This window comes from Egretta garzetta, unplaced genomic scaffold (assembly GCF_000687185.1).
Source record: "Egretta garzetta isolate BGI_Z169 unplaced genomic scaffold, ASM68718v1 scaffold229, whole genome shotgun sequence".
Lineage (NCBI taxonomy): Eukaryota > Metazoa > Chordata > Aves > Pelecaniformes > Ardeidae > Egretta > Egretta garzetta.
In genome coordinates, this window is record NW_009270000.1 from 1,633,612 (window position 1) to 1,646,230 (window position 12,619).

The following is a 12,619-nucleotide window of genomic DNA, read 5'->3' on the forward strand; positions in this document are numbered from 1 at the left end:
CCCCATTTGTTTAGATACAGGAATGAGCAAAAGCTTTTGAAATAACATATATGAAGATTTATACCAGACTGCATACAAAAGAGAGAAAGATTTAACAGAGTGAAACATCTGACAGCATTTCACTTGCAAAGAGAGAAAATGAAGCATATGTGTTAAGACCGGCTTTTTTTACCTGATCCATGTAAAACTCGTATTGAATCGAGGAACAAAATTTGGATGCTGTGCGCATACGTATTTAATAACAAGGCCAAAAATTCTGTTTTCATGAGACATGGATTTTTAAGATTAAAAAGTATATGTGTCTACTTCAGCCTGTATTACACTTGGCTGGGGTTTTTTTGGTTTATTTTTTGGTTTTTTTTTTCTGTGCAATTAATAATGGATTTCTGATGCAAAGTTACAAAATTCGGATTTAGTCTGGAGTTCTTTCTGAGCTGCAGTGTAAGACAACAGCTTAGCGCTAAAGAAACCCGAACAGATCAAATTCAAGAAACTCGGTTATTACTCTGGAATATTCTTCATTCTCAAAACATTTTTATCCGTTTCCCAAGTGGCAGGCAGCCCTGCGGTATCAAAGGTGACCGAGTTATGTCTAACAACCCAGCAGTAAATGATTCAAGAGGAAGGGCATTGTACCCTTAAGTTAGTGATTTCGGTTATGGGCGCTTTACAGTCAGAATAAGATTAATGCAATCCTCTAAAACTGACTTCTCCATGTAAACTTGTTCAGCTGCCAGACACAGAGCTAGGCACAGGTTTTTTAATATTTTTTTTTTTGACAATGCGATACTTTGAAAAAGACTAGATTTATGATGTAGCTGGAATTCTTTGCTTGTGATGAACGTAAAAGAGATCACTTGTTACAGGGACTTTTATAACCCATTCACCTTCATTTCACATGTTTATGAGGACTGCCTTCACTTATGATATACAGCCTGCAGCCATAAAGCTCCGGGTTATACGGTTAGTTCTGATACAAGGTTGCTTCATCTTGGCTCCAAACTCCACGGAAGAGTGTCATAAATGGCTTGTTTGCAGTGGGGACCTTGTTGTCACCCACCAGCTTTTCTGCCGGCCGAGAGGAAGCTCCATTCTGTAAAACAGGCTCCCGAGTCACCTTGGTTTTTTGCGCAAGAATAAAATGGGCGATGATAAAAAGATCTTTTTATCAGATGCCGCTGTTGTATGTGTTACCCACCGGCGCCCGGTAAAGTTTGTTTTCCCCAGCTGTGGTGCCACCCGAGGGAAGGTGATTAAAGTGGACATTTTTTCTGATGGGTCAGGAGTATCGGTGGCAGGTTCAGAGCAGCCTCTTTGCCCACCGAGCAGGGGAGAGGGCGTTGGGCCAGCTGGAGAGGTGGCACAGGAGTGATGTGCCTTCTCCTCAGCTGGATGGAGGTGCAGTGGGGATGTTTCCTAGCTGTCCCGCTGGAGGAAAAGCCAGTGCCCGGAGGCCTGAACAGAGGTCCCTGGGTCAGCAGCTCCCAAAATGTCAATTTTGCTTCCGCCACAACTTCCCGGAGTTGCAGACTCGCGGTACCTCTTCGCTTCCAGTCTCTGAAATGAGGATAATCTTGTTTTAATTCTGGGGTGTCGCCGATAGACGCTATAAAAAAACCCTCCTACCGTTCCCGCTGTGTCTTAAAGTACTTTTTATGAACCGTAAAGACATAAATCATTTGCTCCCGCCGTTGTTTACGCCTGTGTTTGCCTATGCTTGCCTCTAGCCCTCGTCCCGGCGGCTGGGCTTGTCCTGTGCCAACTGCCACACCACGACCACCACCCTGTGGCGCAGGAACGCGGAGGGCGAGCCCGTTTGCAACGCCTGCGGCCTCTACATGAAGCTCCACGGGGTAAGCGGCCGCTTTGCCGCCGGGGGTTCTTCCTCAGGTCGGGGCAATGTTTCTGTTGATGCTAATAGTCTCGGCTCACGGTTTGGACCATGGAGTTAAAAAAAAAAAAAATTGCATAAAATAACCGAAAATTGCCTGGCATTAGAAAATGGTTATACCCTTTTAGCCAGTTATGCTTTTGACAAGTTACGTGTTTGCCATTGTAGCTCTCCTGACAGATTTGTACAAAGAAACCACCTCTGGCTGAGTGGCGGCGGTCTTTTTGCCTCTGGGATTTAAAGTGGCTCTTTAGGGAGGGAAAACCCCCCCAAACCCTAGACCTTGAATAAGACAGTTTTTCATGGACAGACACAGCTATGCCAGCAAAACTTTAAATGTCATTCCAGCCTTTGCTAGGCAATAATAGAGGAAGGAAACAGCTCTATCCCGAATGTGCTGGAGTATGTTTTGGGTGAGACTTGGAGCCTTCTATGCCCCCGTGGGTTAAGTTACAGTCAAGCACAAGTGTTTGAAGAGCGAGGGCGCTAGGAGTGACTGGGACTTGGTCTAGTCCTCATGGAAAAAGTCAATCATATCACAGGTTTAAACATTATAATGGTGATAAGCATATGCCTGAATTGTCTTTCTGCAAACTCATGTTATCATTGTGTTAAAATATATTTTAAACCAATGATTTCTGCATAATGATTATCATAGTGATGATACAGAACGCAAAGCGGATTTTGAGAACATTTTCCCTCTAAGTATAAATTTGGATACTATAAAGCACGAGCAGAACTGCTTATAAGAACAACTGCTAAACCTATTATGGCCTAAAACTTCTGTCCTAAGACACTTACCGGCGATGATCTGGTTTGCGTAGCTGGTCCACAGGAAGAGGAGGGGTTTTTTTCCTCTCGTATGCATTCTTGCTTTCCAGAAGCCACTGGAGATATTTCCTGACTGGCCGACTGGAATAAGGAGTCAGGGATCAGATACACCCCGTCCAATTTAATTTCATACGACCTACGGCCAAACAATGCTGTTTTTCCCTAAAAGCATGCTGTTTATCTATGGACTGACAGAGGTGTTGGTAAAACTGTCTAGATCACATCAAGAAAAAACTTTCCCTGCTTTCTTTACCCAGATAAAACTCCCCTTCAAACAATTCATTGCTTTGCCCAAATAAAATGCAAAGATTTTTTCGGAATTGCTGTCGTGACACAGGAAAAATTGACTTGCTATACATGACTTCAACAGGCATTTTCAACCTCATCGTCTGATCTTGTAGTGTATTTTGATTTTTGGTGTTTAGAGTATATGCATGACTCTATGACCGGTGTGGAAATTTAATTTTTTCAGGTTCCCCGACCTCTTGCTATGAAGAAAGAAGGAATTCAGACCAGGAAGCGAAAACCTAAGAACATAAATAAGTCAAAGGCATGCTCTGGTAAATATAAAAAGATAAGACGATTGATCTGCAAAGAGATTTTTTTCCCCCTGGCTGGAAAATATTTGTTTTTAATACTGGTTCCCCATCTTCCAGGCAGCAGTACTACTGCGGTTCCTATGACTCCAACATCCACATCTTCTACTAACTCAGATGACTGTAGCAAAACCGCTTCTCCCAGCACACAGACTGCAGCCTCCGGGGTAAGCTATAAGCCGGTGTCCGTGCCTGTGAGCGGGCTGGTCACTGTGCAATGTTATCGCGCCTTTTATCTTATCTAGCAGAACAATAATCTAAACAAACTTGCCAGTTTTGTTAGCTGATACTGGAGCGAGATTTTCGGTGGATATTACATATAGCTGTAAACACAATGACAAGCTGAAGTGCTTTACAAACCTCTTAATTGAGATCTATATAATTTTTATGATTAAGTTAGCCATGACCGAGCCCCAGACTTTTTGTTTTGAAACATTCAGATTCCTCTATTTCAAAGGTTTTCTTTTGGAGCAAAGATGATAAATCATGCCCAGATGATCTTTTCAAGAAACAATTGTGCATGTGCCCCTTTTTTTCTGAAATGACCTGAATTTATAATTCAAGGCACTGATACTCTCACGTTTTCCAAAAGCTGTTTAATACAGCTATGCATTTATATGCATTATCCCAAACGAATGGGAAACCCCAGCAAACCGTTGTCCTGCTGCATGGAGGGAAACATAAAGGCTTTTGTTTTGAACTAAGATGTGCCCTTAAACCCCGATCCAGACCCAGCTGAAACGGGGCTGGGGAGCCCTGCTGATTGCAGCACGTGGGGGATCAGCCCTCTCCTCGCACAGGGCTCCGCAGGGGCCAGATGCTCAGCATCTGGCTGCGCCGAGCTCCAGAGGAGCACCAGAGGAGTGCTGATCATCCCCTGCTTTAGTTTCGATCCTTATTTTACATCAGGTACTCAAACCGTCTCAAACTTCCTTTCTTCACTCAGTTAGCATGTGCGATAACAAATACTACCGCTACAATTGCGAAGCTTAATGTAGATTAATTTCTAACCCCTCGGCTATACATATCCGTATCTGCAGTCGCTCCTCGGGCCTTCTGTAGCCTTTAATCTGCCACATCATTTCTTTGAAAAGCTTTCCTAATGTGGATTTCTCTACCTCTTTATTAATAAAAAGAAGACATTGTTTATAATAACTATTTTTCAATATGTCTCGGTGTTCCCACATCCAAATTCCTTTCAATAGTTTAATTCCTGACACACAAAGTTTCATTGTACAAGGGGAGGCAAAAAACCATTTTTAGCAAATGCGATTGTTCGTGGACTGACAGGGCCACCCAGTTTCAGAGGCACTGGGGTTTGGGTTTGGATGCTGCCAGGCAATGACATTACTAAAAGGGCTTGTCTTTGACATGAGAAAACCCTGTCAGTCCAATAAAATAAACAGATCACATCAAAAAGAGAGAAACACTAACCAAAAAGTGAACTGTTACAGGGTTTCAGGCTCCCTCCAGTGAACTGCTAGGCTCTGTTTTGGGCTCTCCCCTAGTATTTGCGAAGGAGAAAATGCAGTCAAATTTTCCTTCAGTTTTCCTTTGATTGCCTGAAGCAGGACTCGCGATCTGAGGAATGTCGTGGGATTTGTGTAACGGACAGAATTAGATGCACAGTCCCAGCTGAGGCCAAGGCAGCAGCGCAGGCTGTAGGCAGCACGGCTGTGTGCTGCTCAGGGAAGGAGAGGCCATATAGACGAGATGCTGTTTCCCCTATGCCGTTGCTTTCTTGGCTGGCTACAGCCTGCTTTCCTTCCCATAGCTCTTCTCCCTAGGAGAGCGTATCGAACCTGTGATTACTAATCTTTACGTTATCATTTTAATAGTACCATTCGTAATACCGTTCTGCCAGGCGGAGTTGTGTGGGTGCCAGAGGAGAGCGGGGTGGGGGCATGATTTGTGAGCCAAAAGGCTAGTTGAGAGCTGTTAGCAACTAAGAGCATCTCCCAGGGACCCTGAGGCTGCTCTTAATTACGCGATAGTATCCCCCAGTGCCAGGACTTCAGTTCTCCCTGATGTTTCTGTACTAGATCAGGCTGGGATAGGACACGTGCATGAGGACTGGGGAAATCTATCCCCTTGTATCCAGCAGGCAGCACGGTAACATCTGCACAGCCTTTTCCCCACCGTGATTCCATCAGATGTGCACCGCAATTGCAAAGCACGTGCAGATTACCTCTCACAAAACATTTCAGTAAAAGGAAGCGGTGGAGGGAGGCTGTGAAATGTGCTGAAGCGGCGACCAGACCTATGGGCATCCCCTTGACGCTCCCCCACCTTACAGGTGGGGCTAATGATCTCCCGCCCATGCACCCCAGCCCCAAATGTATGTAAATGAGGACAGGATTTGCAGGGGAGCTGTTGTCCGGACATGTCATGGGTATGGCCAGATCCTTCCCTTGGGCTTTGCTCAAGCATCAGCAATTCAATGGGATGAGGATGGGGGAGACTGGAGGTTGAAAGGAAAAAGCAGTGGCTGTTCAGACTGGCTCCCGTTGCCCCAGACATCATTTGGGAACACGATCACTAGCTGCGAAGGAAGCAAAATCATTTCTTATGGGCCTAAATCCCATGGGAGGGGCTGAGAGCTCATAAGGGCCACTGAGGTTGTCAGGAGTGAAGGGACACCAGCATTCTAGAGCAAGGCAGCCTATAATCTATCTAATCACACACCGAAGCAAAGGTACTCTACTAGACTTCTCTTTTCCTTGATTTTTATTTTTTTTTTTTTTATTTGAATTGACCCATTGATAGCCTGAAGGTTTGTTGGGCAAATTCTTAGAACAGGCAATGGCTTTGCACAGGGAGAATAAACTTCTCCAGGCCGTGTTGGGAGGGAGAAAACCCTCAGATGGATGAATCCAGGTGCTCTAATCTTTGGTTGCATTAATGAGAACAGTGTTGATTCCTGCCAGCAGTGCTGGTGACGCTGCCGAAACGGGGGCACCTGCTGGAAGAGCGAACCTGGCTAATTCCCCACGCATTACACAACCGGCACGGCAACTTGTTTTTGTTTTGCTCTGTTTTTACTTCTCCAGCCCTTATTCTGTGAAGAGGGGAAAAATGCCAAATTGACATTAGGCAGAGAAATCTGATGACGTTTTAGAAGCTGTTGTCTGAAATTCACAGCAATGTTGTTGCTAAATGAAACAGAGAAAATGAATTCCTCTACTGGTACAAAAGCAATTTATTATGCCTTTTATGGGAGGCTGCCAAAAGAGTTCCCAGTTATGTAGAAATCTAATGGAAATGAAATTCAGCAGAATTCATTTGTGTCAGTAAGACTCACTTTTTGCCCTACCTTTCTTTATCTCTTTTAAAGTAAAATAAAGAGGGGAGGGCAGAAAAAGAGAAGGGCAGCAATTACTCTTGGAAATGTCTTTGAGACTATCCATTTCATGAGGGGAATCTTACATGATGCCAATTTTGAGACAAATTAACAGGAATCTTAAATGTTGATTTTATGTTCTAGCTGAAGTTTAAACATTTAAAAGATATGATTAATGAATTGCTGTGGGTGCAAAGTTGATTTCAAACATCCCAAAATGTAAAAGTGTTTGGATCGGAGATACTTCGTTGTCCCATTGTAAAGGGGCTATTTGCCAAATTCACATCTGGATCTAGGATTTAGGCCTATTTCTGTTTTCCTAAGCAGTTTAAGTACTGTGTGTCCTGTGTTACTAATATGGAAAAGGTCCAGCTGCATGATATACGAAGTTGCCTTCCATCCCCATAAAAAGAAGATTGGAAGGTTTCAGACAGCCTGCATCTGCATCTATACCTGCTCTCCCTTTGATGCTGCTGAAACTGTGCAGAGAAAAGCTACACAGAATAATTTGCTGAAACGAAGGGCACCGTCTGTAGCGCGCACCCATCCATTTCCATGCAGGGGCTCCACTGGTGTGATTACCAGAAGGGCTTTATTCCCTTATTAGGATAAAAAGCAGTATGAAAACTGCTGTAAAATCTGCTTTTTATGGCAGGACATGGAGGCTCCATGAGCCAGGACTGATGTCAGTAGAGGCTCAGCAGCACCAGGGGAGCTCTTCTGTCAGAAGACTCTACTGCGCCCTTTGCCTCCAGTTTGGAGCTTTCTCAGAAGGACCATAATTGCACACCACAGAATAACTTAGGACCGTGGTCTTGCAGGTTAAGACTAGCGCTTGGAGGTTTCCCTTGAGAAGTGGTTCAGGACTGGCTCTTCAGTGTTGTAGGCTGGAAAGTGGGAGAGCTGACGGAAAGGGCCTCGGCAGGAGGTGAGGTAGCAGGACGATGCAACTTTAACTGTCCTCAAAATGCCCGTCAGCCTGGGCTGGATTCACTGAATAGCTTCTCCTGCATTTGCTTTGTTTTGTTTTTAGAAGAGGGTTCATGAAATGGTTAGAGGTGGTGGTGTTCTCTCCTTTTTAGGCAGCAGATTGGTAGGACGTTCATGCAGGCAACAGAGAATCAGCCTCTGTACCGTATCTCACGGAGTCTGGATGAACCCAGAGACTCAACCTCCTAAAAAAAATTTCCTAACCACCTGGATGTTGAAAAGTTGAATGGCTGAGGGTCCTTCAGGCTATCTGGTTATAAGATTTCAGTTGGTATAAAATAATTTCCTAGCTGCTGGGACAGAGTTTCCATGAGAAAGGCTCACCAACATGGTTGTTAGGACTTTCACCTGGAAAATGGGAACACGGTGCCTCAGTCCTGGTATGTGTAAATATTTATCTAAACCAGGTGGAATAAGATCAACAGGAGGCATGAGGAACATGGCAACCTAAAATACCAAATAGTCTGGTAGTCAGGGCATTATGCTGGGAGATCTGATACTCCAGTTTAAATCTTCTCTTGGTCTCCTCTCTCTTCTGCGTTAGTCCTCACTCCCGGACAAAATAGGATGCTGCTTTCTTCTCCCCATTCAGTTTCATAAAATCAGTCATTAATTTTCTTTGCTCCGTGTACACGTATCCAAAAGAAAGCATTTCATTTTGTATCAAACAGAACAAGGCAATCCAGCTTTTTTGTTTCAGCAGGGAAAACCAAGGAAAAAGAGTATTTTTGGTTCTACCCCAAACTTCTATATGCAGATGGATGCATACATTTTGCTTGGTTTTGTTTTATTGTCAGAGCAATAAAGCCAATTACTCATACAGCCCTCGACAGCAGAGGCTTTCCCAAGCCACGCTGGAAGTTGCCTCCTTTAGGAAATTAATGAAGTATTAACCACAGTTTTATGTTGCTATAAGACAAAGGAGAGATTAGAAGATCTGTAAACTTACATGGCTGCAGTATAAACAAAGGATCAATTGGCCCAGCAAGAGATGTCAACTTTGCGTGGTATTCAGAAAAAAAAAAAGCTGTGGTTTTGCAGTGCTGAGACTTGCTCTTGAGAAACCAGAGAGTGGCAGTACTGGGAGACAGTGCTCATGGTGGGGATGGCAGTTATTACAGAGAAGCCGAGGCTGGAAAATTAAGGACTCCACCGCAGTTTGCCACAACACGTTCTATGTAAAAGTAGTTCTTGCAAGTGTGTTTCAGCTGGCCTTGGATGTCATTTAAGTGTAGTGAAACTAAACTAGGCTAACAGAAGAGGACGAGAGCATCAGCTGAGATTCAGCTTACTACAGACCTAGTGTAACATCCAAAATTTGTGGTGTGTTTTGAACCTGTGAAGCGGATGGAGCAAAGGTGTATCTGACATAGCAAAGGTCTAGATCAAGGCTACTTGCCACCCCCTCCAGTTTTAGCACAACTCCTTGCCCAGAGCTTTTGCCTCTCAGCTGTGGAGGTGTGGGCAGAGGCCGGGGTGGGAGGGATTTCCCTCCCCTCTCCCTGCTCTCTGTGGTGGGCAGACGATGCAGGAAGGAGTAGGTGGAAGAAGGAGTCCTTCAGCCAGAGATGCTGGTGCTGTTCCCCAAGTGCTGGCCTGCACAGGCTGAGCAGCCTGGTTTAGAGCTGGGCCAGCATATCGGGGGGGAATTTGGCTCTGGGGTGCTGACGGCAGGGTTGGGTAGGATGTAGGTGTCTAAGTCCCTCTGTGGCTCTGGCTGAGGTCTCCCTGCGAGCATGGTGGGCAGGTCCTCTACAGAGATGCCACCTCCAATCCAGACAACCTGCCTGCGGGCTGCCCCATGACCAGTTCTTGCTAGTTTGGGTAAAAAGAGGGGATCCTTAATCCACCTTTGCAGATACAAATGTAACCTTTCTCTGTTTGTTTGGGAGACAAGCTCTTCCCAACGGGCTTCATTCATTTTTTCCTCAGGAAGCTGAGCTTCAGTTGATTACCTATCCTATTATCAGATTTCAGCAATAAAAATAAATCCATTACCTTTTTATTGATAGAGCCAGCTGTTGTGAATTAGAAAAGCTTGTTGTTGACTTCAGCAACATTGTTCAGCTTATTTATTCCAGTTGACAAATGTCCTCTAATAACTTAACTGTAGCTTCTGTCATCTTTCATGCCTTAAAGCTGGAGAAGTAAGAGCAGAGGTAGGCAGGCTCAGGAGCAGAGCTGTGATTCAGCCACGTCCATGAGCTAAAGTTTGTTTTCCATGTCTCACTTTGGGAGCTGCCCGAGCTGCCTGGATTTGTCATGACATTACCAGGGTGGGGTTTCCAGGCCCAGTGGTCCTGCCCAGGTCCTGCCCGCCCCAGCTCAATGGAGCCAGGATCTGGCCTTGATCGGGCAGGGATGGGCAGTCTTCAAACAGGACGTGCCTCCGTGTCCTCCCTTCTGGGGTGCCCAAGGGAGGGGTGGCTGATAATCCCAGATGGAAACTGCAAGTCCCTGTGCCCCACCTTTGCAGGGCTGAATCAGGAAAAGGGTGAATTACACTTTCCAAGCCTGGAAAAAAACAGTTAGTGATAAGATATTTGCCTACCGGAACAACAGCGGCAAATATGGGCAAACGGGAACCTTTCAAAGCAGCTCCTAGTATTTTTAGCTCAGGTTGAGCAAACACTGCTCAACTCTATTTAAACCCTTCTTCCACTGTGGGGAGACTCAAGCTGTTAAAAATAATGTCTTTTGTGCTAACAGGAGTCTATCTGATTATTACAAATTTAAAAAGAGCCTTTTTGAAAACCTAGGCTAATGCAAGACCAAAACCGGTTAGCATGAAACCTGCCCCACTTAATTCTCTGTGCATAGTCACAGGGAACGAGGATACGGAGATTTGTTGCCACCGGTGGGCAATTGCGTATTTGAGAGCGCGATAAAACATATTTCTTGGGATTAGAACTATATTGGCTGTTTTTTGGGGGGCAAGCACTTGTTCCTTCTATCTCTGCGTTTCGGGGTAGCAACTGACGGAGTGGGATCCCGGTTGATGGCTGGGTGGAAGAATAGCAGTGATCAACCTTTTTAATAAAAGCCAAAGAAAATATTGGGGTCCAGGTTATTTCAGACAAAAGTGACTGCTGGTAATGAGTATCTCTTTCAGAAGGTGAGGTTTTCCCTGGGTTAAGCATGGCAACAAGAACCCTGCACAGCACTGTTTGGAAATTACCTTTGAATAAATGAAGCCTTGCTTTTCCTATGTCAGGACTGCGAGCTTGGCGTGGCTCCAGGAGAGCCAAGAGCTCTACTCTTGTTAAATGATTAAATATGTATACTTTTCACTTAAACAGCAGGCAGGAAGCTTCTGCAGTCACAGCTTAGGATAGTTTGGTTTTTTTTTTTTTTTTTCTTTTTAAGGAATCTCTTCTGAAGACTATCCATTAACAAGTAAATTAAGGTTTTAAAGCTGACATATCCAAGAGTTAATTTTGCATGAAGTCAGCTCTTAAACATTTCCTTTATCAGGTGAAAATGTTGCCCCTTCTCTGTCTGGCACTGTGAATTTTTCCTCTTTAGCAGATCTGGTCAGCCTCATGGAAAAAATGATTGTTTCTTTGTCTTTGTAACTCTCCATTTCTCTGTTAAAATAAATGGACTGGTTCCAGTGGAGCTCAGAGGTTCATCTTAGTGCCTACCGGGGCTCCCCTGTGCGTTGTCTTGTGCGGGTAGGTGGTGGAACAAACAGGCTCCTGGTTCAAAGGCATAGTGTTTCTCCACCTGAGATGAAAGGAGCATCTCCTTTCATGGCCAGTCTTGCGGGGATGAAGTGGTTGTGGCTAGCGTTTTGAAGGGTGAGGAACAATTTTAGGCATTTCAGGGCCTGAGGGAGCCAAAGAAGGCCGATTTCCAGGAGATGTTCTGTGCTTGCTGCTGGAGAATTGGGACATATCGGGCTTCTCCCATTGGGGAAGCAAAACTACAGGTGCCACCGCTCCTGGGTCACATTTTTGGTGTTGGCATCTGTGTCCCTTCAGTAGGGGGCAGTGGGACACATGCATGTTACCTCCTTCATCACGGTCCAATTTCCAGGCTTTTCTACACATCGCGTGCATTCTTTTCCACCTTGCTGTGAAGATAACCACACGCTGATCTCCTAACGCAGATATCACTCCCATCAGCGAGGCTGAGACATTTTTTTCAGTTTCAGGATTTTGAGGCACAGGGCCAAGCTGGGGGGACACCCTGGCTTTCCACAGAAATCCTGGGATAGCAGCCATGTCCCGAGCCCGCTGCACTCCCACCCACGACCCTGGTGCGTGCAAAGCTCACCCGCTCAATGAAATCTCTCTTTGCTTTTCCCCCCTCTCCAGGCGAGCTCGTCAGTGATGTCTGGCCCAGGCGAGAGCACCAGTCCCGAAAGCAGCAACCTTAAGTATTCAGGTCAAGACGGGCTGTACACAGGAGTCAGCCTGACCTCCACAGCCGAAGTGACGGCGTCCGTGAGACAGGATCCCTGGTGTGCCCTGGCTCTGGCGTGACCCGGCGTGAAGGAAGCTGGATCCCGGCGCTGCGCAGCAGCCCCCAGACATCCGCGCACGGTTTCTTCTGTGGAGCGGTCGTGGCGGCAGCGAGAGTGCTGGCAAAGACCATTCCTCTGAAATTGTTTCCGTGCCTTGGTGGCAGAGATGTTTTTCAGCCTCCGAAAGAGGCTCTGCCGAAGCATCCAGTTCCTCATCTATGCAAGAAAAATATAGGGAAAGCAAATGCCCACCAGGGGATAGCTAACGCGGCCTTATGCTGTCAAAAAAAAAAAAAAAAAAGAAAAAAAAAGAAAAAAAAAAAAAAGAAGAGATGAACCTAGACCTATTGATAGATTCCAGAAATACATCCTCGACTTACCCAGCAGTGCTGCCTTTCTGATTGTATAGTTGTTTTCACTCTTCATCACCTTCTCCCCCAAGAATTTGGTGGAAGTTGTCAGTGTCAGGGAGAGAGTACCAAAGGCTTTAATCTGCTAGAGAT

General features: G+C 45.4%; 1 protein-coding gene across 1 annotated transcript; it reads left to right on the forward strand.

Annotated features, from left to right (window-relative positions):
- The first annotated feature begins 1,141 nt into the window (after positions 1-1,141).
- On the forward strand, positions 1,142-12,135 carry GATA6 (GATA binding protein 6). The gene is made up of 5 exons (XM_009647666.1): positions 1,142-1,207; positions 1,728-1,853; positions 3,195-3,282; positions 3,379-3,485; positions 11,968-12,135. Exons 1-5 carry the CDS (start codon positions 1,142-1,144, stop codon positions 12,133-12,135), a joined length of 555 nt encoding a protein of 184 aa, XP_009645961.1.
- The last annotated feature ends 484 nt before the right edge of the window (positions 12,136-12,619 follow it).